The sequence below is a fragment of the Stenella coeruleoalba genome (assembly GCF_951394435.1).
Source record: "Stenella coeruleoalba genome assembly, chromosome: 11".
In the NCBI taxonomy this organism is placed as follows: domain Eukaryota; kingdom Metazoa; phylum Chordata; class Mammalia; order Artiodactyla; family Delphinidae; genus Stenella; species Stenella coeruleoalba.
This window is the reverse complement of record NC_137157.1, coordinates 84783988-84808950: the sequence shown is the minus strand read 5'-3', so window position 1 is coordinate 84808950 and position 24963 is coordinate 84783988. Positions and strand designations below refer to the sequence as shown.

General features: G+C 39.3%; 1 protein-coding gene across 13 annotated transcripts in view; it reads right to left on the bottom strand.

The window, feature by feature from the left end:
* ABCC9 (ATP binding cassette subfamily C member 9) overlaps nt 1-24963 on the bottom strand; it is a 331111-nt gene that overhangs the window by 30199 nt on the left and 275949 nt on the right. For all 13 annotated transcript variants that reach the window (XR_013830487.1, XM_079936823.1, XM_079936819.1 and 10 more), the window contains 5 exons: nt 23164-23393; nt 21877-22025; nt 21594-21663; nt 19081-19238; nt 15018-15110 (listed from right to left, as the gene is read on the bottom strand). Coding sequence is in view for 12 of the 13 variants with exons in the window: in XM_079936823.1 (XP_079792949.1) it covers nt 15018-15110; nt 19081-19238; nt 21594-21663; nt 21877-22025; nt 23164-23393 (700 nt within the window). In the remaining variant the exon portion in view is untranslated. The remainder of the gene's footprint in view (nt 1-15017; nt 15111-19080; nt 19239-21593; nt 21664-21876; nt 22026-23163; nt 23394-24963) is intronic.

Below are 24963 nucleotides of genomic sequence, written 5' to 3'. Positions count from 1 at the left end.
CAAATCATGACCTCACTTTGAGTTATGTAGCCTTGACCCAAATGCCATGCACAGGAGGACCTGTGCTGAATAGCAACGCACTGGGGCGGGACTGAGTAGACGGAGAAAGAGGACTACCCTGGTGATGACCCTTTTAGAGATGGACAGAGTGAATAATTAAGGTAGGATGACTCATAGGGTTACAGGATTTACGGAGATAGTGGATTTCAACTGTAAACAGATATAGCCGATTCTGTATTTGCATTGTTAGGTGTCACCCACTCATTCAGAAACATTCATCAAGGGCGAGCACTAGGTGAGACATTAGAATATATATGTCCGAATAAGACACGACCTCTGCCCTAGAGGAGCCCATTGTTTAGTGAAGGAAGGAAGCGCGGTAGGAACAAGTAAGGAAGGCACAACACAGAAGCCAATCCTAACGGCCCTATGCGCAAAATGCTACGTGAACATAAAGGAAGGTGATGATCTGGACTGATCAGAATGGTAGGGAACGGGGTGGAGGGTGGGGAAAGATGGATTAAGTAAGTTTCACAAAGGACTAGGAAGATGGTCTGAGTGAGGTTTTAAGAAATGGGCTGAATTTTTCAGGTGAACAAGGGGGGACAAAGCACTGGAGGTATCAGAAACAACATGAGCAAAGGAACAGAAGTGAGAAAACTCAACATGTTCAGGGGCTGGAGGAGACAGGGCCTTCTCCCTAGAGGGCTGTGGTGATGGAGAGATTGGGGGTGGGGGTGGGGGGCGTTTGGACCAAAGCCTGTGGACTCCACTTGAGATGAACATCAAACACTTCACTGTGACAAAGTGCTTTGTCTGGGGCTCTCCTTACTCTTCCTTTAGTTTGGGGATATTGTTGCAGATATACTCTTAAAGAGTTTGTAAATGGAGTTGGCAACAATCTGAAGCAGCAGTGAAAGGGGAGGGGTGGAAATGCAGCGAACATTCTTTCTGTGTGTTTCTATTTGGCAAGAACCCTTCTGTTTTCCTAATGGAAACTTTGACACACTCAGTCTGTATCTTTTCATCCACATCCAGCTCATCTTTTGAACATTCTTAGACCTTTATTCTGTCAGACCACAAAAAAAAAAAAAGCAGGAAAGGTCACTGAAATCTCAGTCTAATTTAACTGTGATCCTTTGGTGGTAAACTACTTGAGGGAGTTCACGACTGCCTGTGAGTACACCACGAACCCTGAACGCAGGGGAGGAAAGCAGCCTAATCAGTAAATATGAACTTTCCAAAGCGTTGAGGACTCTGGGGACTCTTACTAGCCTGAAAGAAAGGAAGAAATAGATGGAAAAGAATGTGTTTGATTCTTAACCACAAGTTACCAAATGTAAAGATTCTAGAATTTTTTTCATGGTAGCAAAACTATCCCCACATTGTAAAACTTCCTTTCGTTTAAAAGTGCTGATATTGGTGGTACGTTATATTTACTTTAAAAATGAACCGTGGAAGATCTAAATCTGGATGAGTCTGATGCATGTACTGCTACATAAAAGTTGGGTTGTCTTTCGTGTCTTCCGATCATCATTCACATCTTAGATGTCATGTAATAGTTTGTCTTTCTTACAGCTCTCTAGAATCTTCCTGATGTAAAATTAGAAATAGTCAAGCCAAATTCTGCTCATGTGTCTGGTGAAGAAGGTAAGTGAAAAAACTAAACGTTGACTTTTTTTTTTCTTTTTTTGCGGTACGCAGGCCTCTCACTGTTGTGGCCTCTCCCGTTGCGGAGCACAGGCTCCGGACGCGCAGGCTCAGAGGCCATGGCTCACGGGCCCAGCCGCTCCACGGCATGTGGGATCTTCCTGGACCGGGGCACGAACCCGCGTCCCCTGCATCGGCAGGCGGACTCTCAACCACTGCGCCACCAGGGAAGCCCTAAACGTTGACTTTTGATCAAGTTTCTCTTTCATGCTAAATCATCATTTCCTTCAAAATGCTTTATGTGATTCCAGTCCTCAGCACTCTCGGAAAATGACCTGACCTTGTTCTTCACCAAGAAAATAGAGGCTGTTTTCAGTTGAACCCATCAACTCTTCCACCTACCAGCTTGCCTGAATCCAGTCACTGATTATCCCCCACCTGCCATGTTATCCCATCCATTTTCTCTGTGGTATTTATCTCGGTTAGAAACAAAAGGCCATGTCTTTGGAGTCTTTCTATATCCGCAGCAAGAGTAGCAGCTAGCATGTGTTCAAAACTCAAATAAATTAACTTGAAAGGACTTGTTTGGTGAAAAATGTAATTTTTAATATGGTGTACTTATGAGTACCACTGGGCATTGCTGGCTACTATTAGAACATAAATCTTATCTTAATACCTACATTCAAAGTCAATAAATGGTGTTACCATCTCCAATAAGAGGCACTGCACACTCTGATGGGAAAACACACCACTGTGGAAAGTATAAATGCTTCACAATGAAACCTAGGGTAGATTTATGTAGAAATTCTGTGATGCATGTTGTAGATGATGGCTGTATCTTTATATTCTACTTTTTGATTCAGTTATATGTATATATATATACATACGTGTAATACAAATATTTCTTAGGTTAGAAAAATCTCTAATTGAAATCAATACAGATCACCACTAACTGCTGAACAATCATCTACAGGAAGACACTGGAACTCACTGAAAGAGATACCTCATATCCAAAGACAAAGGAGAAGCTGCAATGAGACAGCAGGAGGGGCGCAATCACAATAAAATCACGTGCCGTAACCGCTGGGTGGGTGACTCACAAACTGGAGAGCACTTATACCACAGAAGTCCACCCACTGGAGTGAAGGTTCTGAGCCCCACATCAGGCCTCCCAACTTGGGGGTCCAGCGGGAGGAAGAATTCCCAGAGAATCAGACTTTGAAGGCTAGCAGGATTTGATTGCAGGACTTTGACAGGACAGGGGGAAACAGCGACTCCAATCTTGGAGGGCACACACAAAGTAGGGTGTGCATCAGGACCCAGGGGAAGGAGCAGTGACCCCATAGAAGACTGAACCAGACCTACCAGTTAGTGTTGGAGGGTCTCCTGCAGAGGCAGGGGGTGGCTGTGGCTCACCATGCGGACAAGGATAATGGCAGCAGAAGATCTGGGAAGTACTCCTTGGCATGAGCCCTCCCGGAGTCCGCCATTAGCCCCACCAAAGAGCCTGTAGCCTCCATTGCTGGGTTGCCTCAGGCCAAACAATGAACAGGGGCGGAACTCAGCCCCACCCATCAGCAGACAAACAGATTAAAGTTTTACTGAGCTCTGCCCACCAGAGCAACGCCCAGCTCTACGCACCACCAGTCTCTTCCATCAGGAAGCTTGCACAAGCCTCTCAGATAGTCTCATCCACCAGAGGGCAGACAGTAGAAGCAAGAAGAACTACAATCCTGCAGCCTGTGGAATGAAAACCACATTCACAGAAAGATAGACAAAATGAAAAGGCAGAGGACTATGTACCAGATGAAGGAACAAGATAAAAACCCAGAGAAACAACTAAATGAAGTGGAGATAGGCAACCTTCCAGAAAAAGAATTCAGAATAATGATAGTGAAGGTGATCCAGGACCTCGGAAAAGAATGGAGGCAAAGATCGAGAAGATGCAAGAAATGTTTAACAAACACCTAGAAGAATTAAAGAACAAACACCTAGAAGAATTAAAGAAGAAACAAACAGAGATGAACAATACAATAACTGAAATGAAAAATACACTAGAAGGAATCAATAGCAGAATAACTGAGGCAGAAGAACGGATAAGTGACAGACTGGTGGAATTCACTGCTGTGGAGCAAACAATGAAAAGAAATAAAGACAGCCTAAGAGACCTCTGGGACAACATTAAATGCACCAACATTTGCATTATACAGGTCCCAGAAGGAGAAGAGAGAGAGAAAGGACCCAGGAAAATATTTGAAGAGATTATAGTCGAAAACTCCCCTAACATGGGAAAGGAAATAGCCACTCAAGCTCAGGAAGCACAGAGAGTCCCGGGCAGGATAAACCCAAGGAGAAACACGCTGAGACACACAGTAATCAAAGTGACAAAAATTAAAGACAAAGAAAAATTATTAAAAGCAACAAAGGAAAAATGACAAATAACATACAAGGGAACTCCCATAAGGTTAACAGCTGATTTTTCTGCAGGAACTCTACAAACCAGAAGGGAGTGGCACAATATATTTAAAGTGATGAAAGGGAAGTACCTACAACCAAGACTACTCTTTCTGGCAAGGATCTCATTCAGATTCAACAGAGAAATCGAAAGCTTTACAGACAAGCAAAAGCTAACAGAATTCAGCACCACCAAACCAGCTCTACCACAAATACTAAAGGAACTTCTCTAAGTGGGAAACACAAGAGAAGAAAAGGACCTACAAAAACAAACACAAAACGATTAAGGAAATGGTACTAGGAGCATACATATCGATAATTACCTTAAATGTGAATGGATTAAATGTTCCAACCAAAAGACACAGGCTCACTGAATGGATACAAAAACAAGACCAATCTATATGTTGTCTACAAGAGACCCACTTCAAACTTAGGGACACATACAGACTGAAAGTGAGGGAATGGAAAAAGATATTCCATGCAAATGGAAATCAAAAGAAAGCTGGAATAGCAATAATCATATCAGATAAAATTAACTTTAAAATAAAGAATGTTACAAGAGACAAGAAAGGACACTACATAATGATCAAGAGATCAATCCAAGAAGAAGATATAACAATTGTAACTATATATGCACCTAACAGAGGAGCACCTCAATACATAAGGCAAACGCTAACTGCTATAAAAGAGGAAATCGAGAGTAACACAATAATAGTGGGGGACTTTAACACCTCATTTACACCAATGGACAGATCATCCAAACAGAAAACTAATCAGGAAATACAAGCTTTAAATGACACAACAGACCAGATAGATTTAACTGATATTTACAGGACATTCCATCTGAAAACAGCAGATTACACTACACTTCGTTCTCAAGTGCACATGGAACATTCTCCAGGGTAGATCACAAATTAAGCCTTGGTAAATTTAAGAAAATTGAAAACATATCAAGCATCTTTTCCAACCACAACGCTGTGAGATTAGAAAAAAATTACAGGGAAAAAAAACGTAAAAAACACAAGGAGGTTAAACAATGTGCTACTAAATGACCAAGAGATCACTGAAGAAATCAAAGAGAAAATCAAAAAATACCTAGAAACAAATGACAATGAAAACATGATGATCCAAAACCTATGGGATGCAACAAAAGCAGTTCTAAGCGGGAAGTTTAGAACGGACAGATTCCAGCGCAGAGGATCGGGCCGACCGGCACTCACCGGCCGAGAGGCTTGTCTGCTCGCCCGCCGGGGCGGGCGGGACTGGGAGCTGAGGCTCCGGCTTTTGTCGGGGCGCCGGGAGAGGACTGAGGTTGGCGGCGTGAACACAGCCTGCAGGGCGTTGGTGCGCCGCGGCTGGCCGGGAGAGAGTCCGGGGAGGGGTCTGGACCTGCCGAAGAGGCAGGAGACTTTTACGTCCCTCTTTGTTTCCTGGTGCACGAGGAGAGGGGATTGAGAACGCTGCTTGAGAGAGCTCCAGGGACGGGCACGAGCCGCGGCTAAGAGTGCGGAGCCCAGAGACGGACATGGGACGCTAAGGCCGCTGCTGCCGCCGCCAGGAGGCCTGTGTGCGAACACAGGTCACTAGCCAGACGCCCTTTCGGGGAGCCTGTGCAGCCCGCCACTGCCAGGGTCCCGGGATCCAGGGACGGCTCCCCCGGGAGAACGCACGGCGCGCCTCAGGCTGCAACATCACGCCGGCCACTGCCGCCGCAGGCCCGCCCCACACTCCGTGACCCTCCCTACCCCCCGGCCTGGGTGAGCCAGAGCCTCCGAATCAGCGGCTCCTTTAACCCCGTCCTGTCTGAGCAAAGAACAGACGCCCTCCGGCGACCTACACGCACAGGCGGGGCCAAATCCAAAGCTGAGCCCCTGGGAACTGTGAGAACAAAGAAGAGAAAGGGAAATCTCTCCCAGCAGCCTCAGGAGCAGCGGATTACAGCTCCACAATCAACTTGATATACCCTGCATCTGTGGAATACCTGAGTAGACAACGAATCATCCCAAATTAAGGAGCCCTGTGGATGAAAGGCTCTTGGTGCTGCAGCCAGGAGTCAGTGCTGTGCCTCTGAGGTGGGAGAGCCAACTTCAGGACACTGGTCCACAAGAGGCCTCCCAGCTGCACATAATATCAAACAGCAAAAATCTCCGAGAGATCTCCATCTCAACGCCAGCACCCAGCTTCACTCAACGACCAGCAAGCCACAGTGCTGGACATCCTATGCCAAACAACTAGCAAGATAGCAACACAACCCCGCCCATTAGCAGAGAGGCTGCCTAAAATCATAATAAGTCCACAGACACCCCAAAACACACCACCAGACATGGACCTGCCCACCAGAAAGACAAGATGCAGCCTCATCCACCAGAACACAGGCACTAGTCCCCTCCACCAGGAAGCCTACACAACCCACTGAACCAACCTTAGCCACTGGGGACAGACACAAAAAACAACAGGAACTACGAACCTTCAGCCTGCAAAAAAGGAGACCCCAAACACAGTAAGATAAGCAAAATGAAAAGACAGAAAAACACACAGCAGATGAAGGAGCAAGATAAAAACCCACCAGACCTAACAAATGAAGAGGAAATAGGCAGTCTACCTGAAAAAGAATTCAGAATAATGATAGTAAGGTTGATGCGAAATCTTGGAGATAGAATGGACAATAGAATGGACAAATTGCAAGAATCAGTTAACAAGGACCCAGAAGAACTAAAGATGAAACAAGCAACGATGAACAACACAATAAATTAAATTAAAAGTACTCTAGATGGGATCAATAGCAGAATAACTGAGGCAGAAGAACGGATAAGTGACCTGGAAGATAAAATAGTGGAAATAACTACTGCAGAGCAGAATAAAGAAAAAAGAATGAAAAGAACTGAGGATAGTCTCAGAGACCTCTGGGACAACATTAAACGCACCAACATTCGAATTATAGGGGTTCCAGAAGAAGAAGAGAAAAAGAAAGGGACTGAGAAAATATTTGAAGAGATTATAGTTGAAAACTTCCCTAATATGGGAAAGGAAATAGTTAATCAAGTCCAGGAAGCACAGAGAGTCCCATACAGGATAAATCCAAGGAGAAATACGCCAAGACACATATTAATCAAACTGTCAAAAACTAAATACAAAGAAAACATATTAAAAGCAGCAAGGGAAAAACAACAAATAACACACAAGGGAATCCCCATAAGGTTAACAGCTGATCTTTCAGCAGAAACTCTGCAAGCCAGAGGGGACTGGCAGGACATATTGAAAGTGATGAAGGAGAAAAACCTGCAACCAAGATTACTCTACCCAGCAAGGATCTCATTCAGATTTCATAGAGAAATTAAAACCTTTACAGACAAGCAAAAGCTGAGAGAGTTCAGCACCACCAAACCAGCTCTACAACAACTGCTAAAGGAACTTCTCTAGGCAAGAAACACAAAAGAAGGAAAGGACCTACAATAATGAACCCAAAACAATTAAGAAAATGGGAATAGGAACACACATATGGATAATTACCTTAAATGTAAATGGACTAAATGCTCCCACCAAAAGACACAGATTGGCTGAATGGATACAAAAACAAGACCCATATATTTGCTGTCTACCAGAGACCCACTTCAGACCTAGAGACACATACAGACTGAAAGTAAGGGGATGGAAAAAGGTATTTCATGCAAATGGAAACCAAAAGAAAGCTGGAGTAGCAATTCTCATATCAGACAAAATAGACTTTAAAACAAAGACTATTAGAAGAGACAAAGAAGGACACTACATAATGATCAAGGGATCGATCCAAGAGGAAGATATAACAATTGTAAATATTTATGCACCCAACATAGGTGCACCTCAATACATAAGGCAAATACTGACAACCATAAAAGGGGAAATCGACAGTAACACATTCATAGTAGGGGACTTTAACACCCCACTTTCAGCAATGGACAGATCATCCAAAATGAAAATAAATAAGGAAACACAAGCTTTAAATGATACATTAAACGAGATGGAGTTAATTGATATTTATAGGACATTCCATCCCAAAACAACAGAACACACATTTTTCTCAAGTGCTCATGGAACATTCTCCAGGATAGATCATATCTTGGGTCACAAATCAAGCCTTGGTAAATTTAAGAAAATTGAAATTGTATCAAGTATCTTTTCTGACCACAACGCCATGAGACTAGATATCAATTACAGGAAAAGATCTGTAAAAAATACAAACACATGGAGGCTAAACAATACACTACCTAATAATGAAGTGATCACTGAAGAAATCAAAGAGGAAATCAAAAAATACCTAGAAACAAATGACAATGGAGACACAACGACCCAAAACCTGTGGGATGCAGCAAAAGCAGTTCTAAGAGGGAAGTTTATAGCAATACAAGCCCACCTTAAGAAGCAGGAAACATCTCGAATAAACAACCTAACCTTGCACCTCAAGCAATTAGAGAAAGAAGAACCAAAAAACCCCAAAGCTAGCAGAAGGAAAGAAATCATAAAGATCAGAGCAGAAATAAAGGAAAAAGAAATGAAGGAAACAATAGCAAAGATCAATAAAACTAAAAGCTGGTTCTTTGAGAAGATAAACAAAATAGATAAACCACTAGCCAGACTCATCAAGAAAAAAAGGGAGAAGACTCAAATCAATAGAATTAGAAATGAAAAAGGAGAAGTAACAACTGACACTGCAGAAATAAAAGAGATCATGAGAGATTACTACAAGCAACTCTATGCCAATAAAATGGACAATCTGGAAGAAATGGACAAATTCTTAGAAATGCACAACCTGCCAAGACTGAATCAGGAAGAAATAGAAAATATGAACAGACCAATCACAAGCACTGAAATTGAAACTGTGATTAAAAATCTTCCAACAAAGAAAAGCCCAGGACCAGATGGCTTCACAGGCGAATTCTATCAAACATTTAGAGAAGAGCTAACACCTATCCTTCTCAAACTCTTCCAAAATATAGCAGAGGGAGGAACACTCCCAAACTCATTCTACGAGGCCACCATCACCTTGATACCAAAACCAGGCAAGGATGTCACAAAGAAAGAAAACTACAGACCAATATCACTGATGAACATAGATGCAAAAATCCTCAACAAAATACTAGCAAACAGAATCCAACAGCACATTAAAAGGATCATACACCATGATCAGGTGGGGTTTGTTCCAGGAATGCAAGGATTCTTCAATATACGCAAATCTATCAATGTGATAAACCATATTAACAAACTGAAGGAGAAAAACCATATGATCATCTCAATAGATGCAGAGAAAGCTTTTGACAAAATTCAACACCCATTTATGATAAAAACCCTGCAGAAAGTAGGCATAGAGGGAACTTTCCTCAACATAATAAAGGCCATATACGACAAGCCCACAGCAAACATCATCCTCAATGGTGAAAAACTGAAAGCATTTCCACTAAGATCAGGAACAAGACAAGGGTGCCCACTCTCACCACTCTTATTCAACATAGTGTTGGAAGTTTTAGCCACAGCAATCAGAGAAGAAAAGGAAATAAAAGGAATCCAAATCGGAAAAGAAGAAGTAAAGCTGTCACTCTTTGCAGATGACATGATCCTATACATAGAGAACCCTAAAGATGCTACCAGAAAACTACTAGAGCTAATCAATGAATTTGGTAAAGTAGCAGGATACAAAATTAATGCACAGAAATCTCTGGCATTCCTATATACTAATGATGAAAAATCTGAAAGTGAAATCAAGAAAACACTCCCAAAAAGAATAAAATATCTAGGAATAAACCTACCTAAGGAGACAAAAGCTCTGTATGCAGAAAATTATAAGACACTGATGAAAGAAATTAAAGATGATACAAATAGATGGAGAGATATACCATGTTCTTGGATTGGAAGAATCAACATTGTGAAAATGACTCTACTACCCAAAGCAATCTATAGATTCAATGCAATCCCTATCAAACTACCACTGGCATTTTTCACAGAACTAGAACAAAAAATTTTACAATTTGTATGGAAACACAAAAGACCCCGAATAGCCAAAGCAATCTTGAGAACGAAAGAAGGAACTGGAGGAATCAGGCTCCCTGACTTCAGACTATACTACAAAGCTACAGTTATCAAGACGGTATGGTACTGGCACAAAACCAGAAAGATAGATCCATGGAACAGGATAGAAAGCCCAGAGATAAACCCACGCACATATGGTCACCTTATCTTTGACAAAGGAGGCAGAAATGTACAGTGGAGAAAGGACAGCCTATTCAATAAGTGGTGCTGGGAAAACTGGACAGCTACATGTAAAAGTATGAGATTAGATCACTCCCTAACACCATACACAAAAATAAGCTCAGAATGGATTAAAGACCTAAATGTAAGGCCAGAAACTATCAAACTCTTAGAGGAAAACATAGGCAGCACACTCTATGACATAAATCACAGCAAGGTCCTTTTTGACCCACCTCCTAGAGAAATGGAAATAAAAACAAAAGTAAACAAATGGGACCTAATGAAACTTAAAAGCTTTTGCGCAGCAAAGGAAACCATAAAGAAGACCAAAAGACAACCCTCAGAATGGGAGAAAATATTTGCAAATGAAGCAACTGACAAAGGATTAATCTCCAAAATTTATAAGCAGCTCATGCAGCTTAATAACAAAAAAACAAACAACCCAATCCAAAAATGGGCAGAAGACCTAAATAGACATTTCTCCAAAGAAGATATACAGAGTGCCAACAAACACATGAAAGAATGCTCAACATCACTAATCATTAGAGAAATGCAAATCAAAACTACAGTGAGATATCATCTCACACCAGTCAGAATGGCCATCATCAAAAAATCTAGAAACAATAAATGCTGGAGAGGGTGTGGAGAAAAGGGAACCCTCTTACACTGTTGGTGGGAATACAAATTGATACAGCCACTGTGGAGAACAGTATGGAGGTTCCTTAAAAAGCTACAAATAGAACTACCATATGACCCAGCAATCCCACTACTGGGCATATACCCTGAGAAAACCATAATTCAAAAAGAGTCATGTACCAAAATGTTCATTGCAGCTCTATTTACAATAGCCCAGAGATGGAAACAACCTAAGTGTCCATCATCGGATGAATGGATAAAGAAGACGTGGCACATATATACAATGGAATATTACTCAGCCATAAAAAGAGACGAAATTGAGCTATTTGTAATGAGGTGGATAGACCTAGAGTCTGTCATACAGAGTGAAGTAAGTCAGAAAGAGAGAGACAAATACTGTATGCTAACACATATATATGGAATTAAAAAAAGAAACGACATGAAAAACCTAGAGGTGAAACAGGAATAAAGACACAGACTTACTAGAGAATGGTCTTGAGGCTATGGGGAGGGGGAAGGGTAAACGGTGACAAAGCGATAAAGAGGCATGGACATATATACACTACCAAACGTAAGGTAGATAGCTAGTGGGAAGCAGCCGCATAGCACAGGGAGATCAGCTCGGTGCTTTGTGACCGCCTGGAGGGGTGGGATAGGGAGGGTGGGAGGGAGGGAGACGCAAGCGGGAAGAGATATGGGAATATATGTATATATATAACTGATTCATTTTGTTGTGAAGCTGAAACTAACATACCATTGTAAAGCAATTATACTCCAATAAAGATGTTAAAAAAAAAAAAAATCTTCCAACAAGTCCAGGACCAGATGGCTTCACAGGTGAATTCTATCAAACATTTAGAAAAGAGCTAACATCCATCCTTCTCAAGCTCTTCCAAAAAAGTGCAGAGGAAGGAACACTCCCAAACTCTTTCTATGAGGCCACCATCACCCAGATACCAAAACCAGACAAAGAACTACAAAAAAACAAAATTATAGACCAATATCACTGATGAATATAGATGCAAAAACCCTCAACAAAATACTAGCAAACAGAATCCAACAACACATTAAAAGGATCATACACCATGATCAAGTGTGATCTATCCCAGGGGTGCAAGTCTTCTTCAATATACGCAAATCAGTCAATGTGATACACCATATTAACAACCGAAGAAGAAAAACTATATGATCATCTCAATAGATGCAGAAAAAGCTTTTGACAAAATTCAACACCCATTTATGACAAAAACTCTCCAGAAAGTGTGCATAGAGGGAACCTATCTCAACATAATAAAGGCCATATACCACAAACGCACAGCAAACATCATCCTCAATGGTGAAAAACTGAAAGCATTTCCTCTAAGATCAGGAACTAGACAAAGATGTCCACTCTTGCCACTATTATTCAACATAGTTTTGGAAGTCCTAGCCATGGCAATCAGAGAAGAAAAAGAAATAAAAGGAATCCAAATTGGAAAAGAAGAAGTAAAATTGTCATTGTTTGCAGATGACATGATACTATACATACAGAATCCTAAAGATGCTACCATAAAACTACTAGAGCTAATCAATGAAATTGGTAAAGTTGCAGGATACAATATTAATGCACAGAAATCTCTTTCATTCTTATACACCAACAATGAAACATCAGAAAGAGAAATTAAGGAAGCATTCCCATTTGCCATTGCAACAAAAAGAATAAAATACCTAGGAATAAACCTACCCAAGGAGGTTTATTCAGAAAACTATAAGACACTGATGAAAGAAATCAAAGATGACACAAACAGATGGAGAGATACACCATGTTCTTGATGAAAATGACTATACTACCCAAAGCAATCTACAGATTCAATGCAATCCCTATCAAATTACCAATGGCATTTTTTACAGAACTAGAACAAAAAATCTTAAAATTTGTATGGAGACACAAAAGACCCTGAAGAGCCAAAGCTATCTTGAGGGAAAAAAATGGAGCTGGAGGAATCAGACTGCCTGACTTCAGACTATACTACAAAGCTACAGTAATCGAGACAATATGGTGCTGGCACAAAAACAGAAATATGGATCAATGGAACAGGATAGAAAACCCAGAGATAAACCCATGCACCTATGGTCAACTAATCTATGACGAAGGAGGCAAGGATATACAATGGAGAAAAGACAGTCTCTTCAATAAGTGGTGCTGAGAAAACTGGACAGCTACATGTAGAAGAATGAAACTAGAACTCTCCCTAACACTGTACACAAAAATAAACTCAAAATGGATTATGGACCTAAATGTAATACCAGACACTATAAAGCCGTTAGAGGAAAACATAGGAAGAACACTCTGACATAAATCACAGCAATATCTTTTTTGACCCACCTCTTAGAGTAATGGAAATAAAAACAAAAATAAACAAATGGGACCTAATGGAAGTTAAAAGCTTTTGCACAGGAAAGGAAACCATAAACAAGACGAAAAGACAACCCTCAGAATAGGAGAAAATATTTGCAGATGAATCAATGGACAAAGGATTAATCTGCAAATATATAAACAACTCATGTAGCTCAACATTAAAAAAACAAACAACCCAATCAAAAAATGGGCAGAAGACCTATATAGACATTTCTCTAAAGAAGACATACAGATGGCCAAGAGGCACATGAAAAGATGCTCAACATCACTTATCATTAGAGAAATGCAAATCAAAACTACAGTGAGGTATCCCTCACACCGGTTAGAATGGGCATCATCAGGAAATCTACAAACAACAAATGCTGGAGAGGGTGTGGAGAAAAGGGAACCCTCTTGCACTGTTGGTGGGAATGTAAATTGATACAGCCACTATGGAGAACAGTATGGAGATTCCTTAAAAAACTAAAAATAGAACTACCATACGACCCAGCAATCCCACTCCTGGGCATATACCCTGAGAAGACCATAATTCAAAAAGAGTCATGTTCCACAGTGTTCACTGCAGCACTATTTACAATAGCCAGGTCACGGAAGTACCTAAATGACCATCGACAGACGAATGGATAAAGGAGATGAGGTACATATATACAATGGAATACTACTCAGACATAAAAAAGAATGAAATTGGGTCATTTGTAGATACGTGGATGGATCTAGAGACTGTCATACAGAGTGAAGTAAGTCAGAAAGAGAAAAACAAATATCATATATTAACGCATATATGTGGAATCTAGAAAAATGATACAGATGAACTGGTTTGCAAGGCAGAAATAGAGACATAGATGTAGAGAACAAATGTATGGACACCAAGGGGGGAAAGCAGGGCAGGGGGTGGTGGTGGGATGAACTGGGAGATTGGGGTTGACATACATACACTAATATGTATAAAATGGATAACTAATAAGACCTGCTGTATAAAAAATTAATTAATTTAAAAACAGAAATCAATACATGTTTGCATTTAGCACTGCAGAAATATATAATACTTTAAGATGTTGATTTTCTAGAGTAAATGAAACATTCAATGATGCCACCTTCTTTTCTGATTTTACCTGAACAGGGAAAACAGGGTCAGGTAATTCTTTGTGTATTAAGCAGACACTCTTGATGAAAAGCTTGGGATATTACTCTATTTACCAACATTCAAGAAAACTGATTAAATCCTAAAATAACTTTGGTGTAATAATATTTCTTTTATTATTATTATTAATACATTTATTTTAACTTCTATGTTGGGTGTTTTTCTGCTAACCACTGTGGTTAATGCCTTACATGCATTATATCATTAGTCCAACAAGCCTAAGAAGCGAAACTGATTTCCCCATTTCAGAGGTGAGGCTAGGGAATTTAAAAGCCTGGTCTAAACCCCACAGCTAGTATCCTTCCAACATGATGCTTAATTCTTTCTTTATTCTTATTAAAATTTCAAAAGATTAAACTCTGTGATCATTTACTGCCACGTTTTTCTTACTACTAGTTTAAAACACGGCCACGCACACAGTGGGCATCCAAAAATGGGAGCAATGATCAGTTATATGTAGGTGAATATTTGTTGATGATGTAACTGCCTAATCAACAAAAGGAAAACATGTTTACTCACCTAAATGCCCGAATAGTGGTGAGTCCTTCAGCAGTTTCTGAGAAGTGGCAAAGCAGAGGGAGCTGGGTAGTATCATCAAGTTCCTGGAGATCCCTAGGACAGAGACAAGTGCAAAAATAAACCTTACACTTCTTCAGACTCATAGACTACTGCATTCATTCTAAATTAAGGTTATTATTTGTCATCGCAACTATTTTCCTCTAGCACTCAATTAACAAGAACTTCAACAGCTTACAATCTAAAGAGGAAGGGAAAGATAAGTACGTATAATAAATACAGGTCCAGGCTGAATATTATGTGTTGTACAAAAATATCAGCTTTGTATCACAGCTAAAGTACACTGTTATGGGGACACAGAGGAATGAGCAATTAATTTATATGTAGGAGATGGGAAATATTTTCTTTGAGCAGGTGGAGATTTAGGCCAAATCTTAAGCATGCGGAGGGCTTCAACCAAACAGACAAGAAGAAATGCATTCCAGCTGAGGGAACAAACAAGAGCAAGCACAGAAGACTAAATAACTGGCAAGTTCAATCTGGCTGGTGCCAGAATCCTTTGTGTTGTAGTGGGAAAAGGCTGGAAAAACAATGGGCAGGGCTAGACTGTAGAAGATCCTGGATGGTCTGGGAGAAAACACTGAGGACTAGACATAAAATGATCAGAGCTGGGTTAAAGCAACATAACTTGGGAGACAGTGTAAAGGATGGAAGAGAATCAGTGAGTAAAGATAGTCTATGTAAGGAATTTTTTTAAAAGTTCTTAATTATTGTGATGTGGGTGAAATTTAAAATAAGGGGAGATTGTGAGATCGCCTACTAGAAGTAGCTTTCTAAACTGCTACAGTCAACTCGTAGCAGAGTGAATAAGAGAGGAGAGCCACACAGATATAGAAAACAAACCTACGGTTTCCAAAGGGGATGCGGGGAGAGATAAATTAGGAGTTTGGGATTAACATATACACACTACCATATATAAAGTAGGTAAACAACAAGAACCTACTGTATAGCACAGGGAACTATACTTAATATCTGGTAATAACCTATAATGGAAAGTAATCTGAAAAAGAATATAAATATATGCGTGTGTGTGTATAACTGAATCACTTTGCTGTACACCTGAAACTAATACAACATTGTAAATTAACTATCCTTCAATTAAAAAATAAACTAAAATGAAAAAAGAGAGGAGAGTCAAATATGACTTGGTAATTACTCAGCAGCCTTGGAAAATGACAGTACTATTTACCAGGATGGGGGACAGAGAATAAAGATATTTGAAGAAACAGGTAACGAGTTTGGCTTCTGCCACAATGAAACTGAATCCCTGCCTAAATGGAACTTGTATTCACTGGTCCTCTGAGTGTAAATATATATTTACAGGTATATAAAGCACTCAATGAATGTCTGGTGGACAAATGCCTGAGTAGGACCCGTTCCATAAAGATGCACACTCATGATAACTTTTTAAATCACATAAGCTAGCGTTTCTAGAAAATAGGCTAAGATTTATAGCACACATTTCAAAACATGCCTGTTTTTTTCTTTTCAGCCTTTTTTCTGTCTTTCTCGGGGTCTTTGGGGTCGAGGGAATGAGAGTAGCAGTGCTAACATTCACCTTCCAGAGTCAAGGGAACTGAGTACACTGTTAACGTAATCTTCAACTGTTAGTTACATAATCTTAGGCCATTCTGGGTTGCCTGGGTCATCCCACAACCAAAAGCAAAGTCTTTTTTTTTTAAGTTTCTAAAATGGATTTACTCACTTCAGAAACTGCAATGAGGGGAGGGAAAGAGAGGGGGGGGAGGAGGATGAATATGAAGGAATGTAAAGAGTCTGCTATTTTTAAAAAGTGACTATTTGTAAATTTGACACCAGTAACAGGTGGTCAGTACATTGAGGTTTGTCATAAAAGGGAAAAAATGAGGAAGGAGGAAACTCTGCTTATAGGACTGTATTTTATGGAACCAAAAAGGTGAGGGTACAGCTTGATCATGTATTCTTGTAAGCAGGAAATGTTTACTTACAGAGCTAACCACACATGAGGTCTTTGATTTTAGATATTCAAAATTTCATGGCATGTCCTGTAGCTAGTGCCCCATCTTCATTCCCTTTGGTGTTTACAAAATAGTCTGTTAGGGCTTCCCTGGTGGCGCAGTGGTTGAGAGTCCGCCTGGCCTGCCGAGGCAGGGGACACGGGTTTGTGCCCCAGTCCGGGAAGATCCCACATGCCGCGGAGCGGCTGGGCCTGTGAGCCATGGCCGCTGGGCCTGCACGTCCAGAGCCTGTGCTCCGCAATGGGAGAGGCCACAATAGTCAGAGGCCCGCGTACCGCAAAAAAAAAAAAAAAAAAAAAAAAAAATTGTTAAACTGCCTGAGCTTTCCAGAATGGGTGAGTCCTGCAGAACCTCAACATCTAGAAGAGACTTTTTGTCTGTGAGATTTAGTATCACGTGGTCCTATTTGCGAACTTTCATAGAATTTCAAAGAAGAATGGCTTATAATCCATTATCAATGTTCATCCTTTAAAAATAATTCATCCTCTGCATATATTAACTATCAATGTTAACAGATTATTCTTACTTATAATGGACAGAATTCACAATTCAAATTTGTAATGAACTAAGAATATTTGCCTGGCTTTTGCACTCAATTTGTATTGCCCAGGAGTGAAAACAGGCCCAGATGAGTATGAGACTGAAGTAAACCATGACGGTTGAATATCAGTGGTGAGAAGGCACAGTGAGATTTGGAAACAGCCAGCAGAAATGAAGTATCTGAACTTTTCTGCCCCCCCAGCAAGCAGCATAAACAATAATACCAGAAAACAAAACGAAACAATAATACCAGAAGAAATGAAAGAGTGAATTTGATGGCTAGCCTCTTCCTTTTGGTCTGAACTTGCTACAAGCAAAGGGAAGAGGCTAGGGATGAAAACGCATCCCTAGATTTAACATAGCATTTGATTTAACATAACATTTGAAGGATCCTAATTCACAGCCCTGAGGGAGAAACAACTATATATATTTTTTTAAATTAAGAAATGTTGCAGATATAACCAGAGGTTCCCAACAATAATCTTGCCTTTTCTTGTTACCTGATTTTTTTCATTTTCCCTGCGCTCAAGTCCTATTAAATCTTTTCATTTTACTGAATAAACTCAATACCTGCCTTCCTATTCAAGCACTTGATCCACATATAAGGGTTACCTTATTTATTTTTTATCTTCCCAAGAGACTGTAAGTTTCTTGAGAATCGTTCCTTGCCATGTTGATCTCTTGCTCTGCCACATGGCTTACACAGTTATTTACAACACACAATGCTTGATAAGTGTTTGCTGAAATAAAGCGATTACTGCGATAATATAAAATTTACTGTATTATTTAAAGCATGGACTTCAAAGTTAAATTGGAAATTTCAAAACAACTGGTACTATATTTCACTTAATTTTTCAACATCTCAGCAAATGACAAATCTTATATTAACAGAAGAATTTACAATCCATGGCTATCTTTTATTTATTTGGCTGGATATTCAAGGGCGTGTTAAATGATCCAATCTAACAACTTCCAACCTCTTAAAGTTACAGCACTCCTACCAGACATTCAAGATTCTCCACTTTTATAGTTATCACTCTGATTTATCTCTTTAACCTCTTTTTACTTCTACTAATCTTTTATGGAGTGCATTTTGCTCATTTGAAAATATTTTACTTTTTTTCCTCCCCACTTGTGGAATATAACAATATTAAATCACTTATTCTTTGGGACTACATTTGATTTCATAAGTTTTCTGTCAATGCCATGTTCAGAAAAAGTACCATGGAATGAAAAATTGGGCTCAATCCACTTGTTAATATAAATCCAGAACTATGTAAGGCTTAGATAACCAATTACAGAAACAAAATATCTCTTCAAATGAAACACAGTATCAGGATAGGTTTCATCTAGTTAAATTAGATTTCATTTCCAAATTCCATACCTTATCTTGAAAAATGTTACAGCCAATCTGGATCACAATCAAATACATGGGCTTTTGAAGATGAATAGTGCATTGTTTTACTTACTTAGAGGCCACTCGGAAGTATTTCTGGATAAAATAAAAGGCGACCCCAAGAGGCACAAGTGCAACCAGGAACACAGGGGTAGCATAAGAAATCATGCCAATGGCAGACACGCAGAGCAGTGTTGAGCGAGTTAGAGATTCCAAAGTTGGAGGGATATGCTGTTAAAAAGGTGGTTTGAAAGGAAAATGTTTTAGCTCAAATAAAACATTGGTTATAAGGCAACAAATCATTAATTTATTTTTATTTTTTATAAATTTATTTATTTTATTTATTTATTTTTGGCTGCATTGGGTCTTCGCTGCTGCACTCGGGCCCTCTCTTGTTGCGGCGAGCGGGGGCCACTCTTTGTTGCGGTGCGCGGGCTTGCAGTGGCTTCTCTTGCTGCGGAGCACAGGCTCCAGGCACGCGGGCTCAGTAGCTGTGGCTCACGGGCTCTAGGGCGCAGGCTCAGCAGTTTGGCACACGGGCCTAGTTGCTCTGCAGCATGTGGGATCCTCCCGGACCAGGGTTCAAACCCGTGTCCCCTGCATTGGCAGGTGGATTCCTAACCACTGTGCCACCAGGGAAGCCCTCAAATCATGAATTTTATATTAACATAGTTATATAATTAGTTCCAAAAGTAGTATACAAACATTTTCATTATAAGCAATTCATCACTCCTTCAACTTCACTCACTTCCCATTGTTTATCCATCAACCTATCTACTTATCTTTGGTCAGTTATTTACCTATCTACCTATTTATCTTGTGGGATTTTATACAAATAGCACTATACTCTAAACGTTATTTGTCCATTTGCATTGAACAAGATGGATTGTAAACCTTCCCATGCCACTATATACAAATCTATTTCTTTTTAACAGCTGCATAGCATTAAAAAACATATTTAGCTATTCCTCTATTAATTTAATTTAATTGCTTGCTCATATTCTTTGCACATTTTTCATTGGCTTGTTTATCTTCCTTATTGATTTTTAGATGCTCTTTATGTATCATCGATGTTTATCCTCTTTCTTTACATAGGTTGCCAGTTTTTCTCCCAATGAATCTATTACATTTTAAATATGTCTCTGATGCTTTTGGCTCAATAGAAGTTTAAAATTTTAGAGTCATTTCTGTTGGCCTTTTCTCTTATTGTTTCTGAGTTTTGTGTCTTACTTTTAAAGACCTTTCCCACCCAAAATTCTAAAACTACTCTCCTACATTTTATTTTATAGTTTTGGTTTTAGATGGCCCTCTTTATTACATGTGAATTTGCTTTGTATTTTATAGGTAGTTAATTGTCCCAACACCCTTTACTGAAAAAATATTCCTTTTCTTACTGATTCAAGATATACTGGTGTCTTTGAGTTTTCCACTTTGTTCTTTTGATCTGCTTGTTTTCTGTGATCATCAGAGTGTTTTAATTTTATAGTATTTTTTAGGTATCTGATAGGGAAATTGTATATATATATATATGATTTTTATGATTTTCAGATTGTTGGATCACTTTTCTTCATATTATGTTTATTTTTCTTTTCATAGTTTTTGTTATTATAAGTGAAATTTATTTTTCACATAATTTTTAATTGGTGTAGAGAAAGTTACTGAGTTTTATATCGTATGTCTTATGTAGATATTCTGCTTAACTTCCTAGTTGGTTCTTTATTGTACTGACTGTTTTGGAATCTCTAGGTAGCAAGAGCATCATCTTCCAAATAAGGAGTGTTCTGTCTCTTCTTTTCCAATATGTATTTCTTAGGAAGTGTTTTAGGTGTAGCATGACCTGACACCAATATTGTGAAAACATCAAAATTTTTCAGCATACATTTTAGTCAGCTGCATGCACCATTCTTTTACTAAATTGATGGTAATTTAGGTGTTTTTAAGGCCACTCTAGAAAATCAGAAAAGGAAAGGGCTGGATTTGCCAAGTCTTTGCTCAGTCACCCTAAGGAGTCAGTTCATGAGGTGATCCAATTTCGGAGTTTGAGGTCTTTAACTTCAGGACAAACTTCTAGAGTCTAAGGACCTAAGACTAAACTGGGCATCCTTGAAATATTCCTTAAGATATCACACCATCTAAAGTTTCTCTCATTCAAGAGCCAATCTAACAAAAGTAAAGGACATCTAAGACAGCTCGGTATTCCATTCTTTACTTCTGGGAGACACTCTGTGTTAATACTAAGCTTTAAGAACTTTACAACACCTCCACTGCGAATGGTGATACAACACTGATCAAAATCACTTCTTTTTACATAAAAAATTTTAATGTTCATTCTTTGCTATTTCTCTTTATTTCATGCTGATTCTCTAAGTATCCTCTTCCACATGCATAAATTTTTTTGAATTAAGGTTTTCCTTTAAGATTTTATTCCAGAAATCATTTATGCATATATGTAATATTGATATGAATGCTTTCATTTAAGTTTTAGAAATCCTCTATTGTTAACAGGAATCATGATTTATCTTAAAATGTTATTTAGCTTACACTGAGAAATTTATTTTTGAACTTGGAAGTAACTCGGGCACTCACCTGATCAATGATATTTGTATCAGCTGAAAAGCGGTTGAGAATCAGTCCCAGTGGTGTGGTATCAAAGAATCTAGGGAATGAACAGATTGGAATGTATAATACTAAATTATCTGGAACCTAAACACTGCTAACAGTCATTTTGGGGTCATAAACGTGAGAAGATCCCTATTGATCTGTTGAAAGACTGAATAAATTCTTTAAAATTTCACATTTCACTTCAATTAAAAATGCATGTTTTTATGATTTTCTGTGTGGGAGTAAAGTAAATAACTACTTTTTTTACCTTATTGGTCCGAGAATGATCTTATTGAGGAGATTGTGATGAAGATTTTTGGCAGCTGTGACACCCATCCATTCCACAGTGAGAGATGTAACAAGGCAGAGGAAAATACCTGCTCCACAAAGTATGCTAAATCCAGCCACATAGTAGGTCTAAAAAGCAGCCAACACAAGAAAGCACATAAGAAATTATCAACTGACACCCAACATCAAAGTCTGGCAATATCAACTTCATTATCTTGCATCAATTTAGACAGTGGAAGGAGTGTAGTTCTTGGAGACTCCTTCACCTTCCTTTAAGGTTTGCCTAAGGGCAGATGAAGCCTTAGAGTCTGTTTTCTGGTTTGAAATATTCTTGACGTTTTACATCACAAAGCTCATTCTTGCTATCCCTAATCTCAGAATGACCAGCTAATTCACTGGTTAAAATCAAATACCATCAGAACAACAACAGAAGCCCAGTGTGTATATTACGCATAAACCCATATATCATGTGTATAACTCCCTTGAATCCAAATCCAAGCATTATCTTTAAATGCTTCTTATGATATATTTCAGGTCGTGCTCTAATTAACTTATTGAATCATTACAAAAGTCCTGTGACAGACATGGACAACAGACCTGTGGTTGCCAAGGGGGAGGAGGGTGGGGTAGGTATGGATTGGGATTTGGGGATTAGCAGATGCAAACTATTATATAGAGAATAGATAAACAACAAGGTCCTACTGTATAGCACAGGGAACTATATTTATTATCCTGTGATAAACCATAATGGAAAAAAAAATGAAAAAGAATATACATAGGGCTTCCCTGGTGGCGCAGTGGTTGAGAATCTGCCTGCTAATGCAGGGGACACGGGTTCAAGCCCTGGTTTGGGAAGATCCCACATGCCGCGGAGCAACTGGGCCCGTGAGCCACAACTACTGAGCCTGCGCGTCTGGAACCTGTGCTCCGCGACAAGAGAGGCCGTGATAGTGAGAGACCCGCGCACCGCGATGAAGAGTGGCCCCCGCTTGTCACAACTAGAGAAAGCCCTTGCACAGAAACGAAGACCCAACACAGCAAAAATTAATAAACTCCTAAAAAAAAAAAAAAAAAGAATATACATATATATATACAACGGAATCACTTTGCTGTACAGCAGAAATGAACACATTGTAAATCAACTATACTTCAATAAAATAAGTTAAAAACAAAACAAAAAAACACCACAAAATTCCTGTGATGTATAGAGTATTCGTATCTAACTAGATAAAAGGGTATCACTGTTAATCTCAACATTTCACTGTACCTGATCAGCTTTTCCAGTATTGTTTATACTGTACTCTGAGGTCCATGTGGCCAGCCAGTAGTCTATAGCTACAATGACGGAATGCTTCAAAAGCTTAGAGAAAATCATCAGGAAGAGCAAGAAGAATCCTCCAGAGGTGAGGTACCGCCAACAGGTCTTCCATGGCATTTTAGTCCTCAGCCTCATTACCGTGGACATGTTATCATCCTCATCTTCCTCCTCCTCTTCCTCTGCATACAAAACACTTTTTAAATCTTCTGACAGGCAATGGGAAGATAGAATTTGTATTATCCACCCTCTACACACAAACCTCCATCAAATTCATAGAAATACAAATATTAGTCTTAGAAATTTAAAGTGCTTTTAGCAGGGAAAAACTTCATTTAAAAAATAGATGAGTGCCCATCAACAGATGAATGGATAAAGAAGATGTGGTGTATATATACAATGCAATAATTCTCAGCCATGAAAAAGATGAAATGTTGCCGTATGTGACAACATGGGTGGATCTTGACGAGGGTATTATGCTAAGTGAAACAAGTCAGACAGATAAAGACAAATACTGTACAATTTCACTCATATGTATAATTTTAAAAAGAACCAAAAAACCCAAAATAAATGAACAACTCAAACCACACAAAAACACACATGGATACAGAGAACAGAGTAGTGGTCACCAGAAGAGAAAGGGGCAGGGGAGGGGGATGGAATGGGTAAAGGGGATCAACTGTTTTGGTGGTAAGCATGCTATAGGGTCTATAGAAGTAGAAATATAATGTTGTACACATGAAACTTACATAATGTTATAAACCAATGTCACCTCAATAAAAAATAAGTTAAAAGATACGTGAAAATGAATAAATAAATGAAAGAATGAGTGACTGAAAAGATAAACATAAAATCTACGTCTGGATGAGTTCATTTGCTGATTTATTACATATCAAACTAACTAGAAATATAGACTAGAAGTTCACTAAGTTATTGAAGGAATGGTGTTGCCAAAAACACTACATGACAGGCCTGCAAATATTTATAATTTTTTGAACTCTGCATTTCTGAATTTGCAAAACTGCACCAGGAGGAGACAGTCTCTGAAATTTGTGCATAGCTCAAGAGGGAATAATCCATTATCTCTATGGCTAGTTTTAAATGTGGTCATGGAGGAGCATGGGCAAAAAGAAACCTTCCAGAAGGCAAAGCCAGGGGACAGAGGACAATGTGCAGGGATGTCCTCTCAGCTCCTTAAGCCACCTGGAAACTTCTAGATGGTTATCTTAAGAACATACTCCATTACAACGACAGGGAATTTTGGTATTTCCTGAGCAGCAAAATTTAATCGTTCGTATGGTCTAGTGACTGTTGTGGATTTCCCATTCTTTCTTTTCCCAAAGGCAGTTTTCATTGCAGTCATTCTGTATGCACTCCACTACTGTATAGTGAGCAGGTTGTGGGTAGGAAAGATAGATAATTTGGTTTACAGGTTATCAGACAACAAAGATCTAAGTGTGGATATGATGGAAAGACTGAGCATCACCAAGGATCCTAATATTTAAGCTGGATACAAAAAATGAACAGGTCTCAGATAATCTACCCTTTGGTAAGGGTGGGTCCAATGTGTGAGAACAGGATTCGAAATTTGCATGATCGAAGGGGTGGACACTTGCAGACTGTGTTTCCTCAATATCCATTCTCTGTTTCCATATTAATTGAAATTTCAGCTTGCCTATAGCTGCCCAGTTAAAACAGCATTTCTTCACTTCCCCAGAACCTAATCTGTCCAGATGATGAACTGGCCAATGG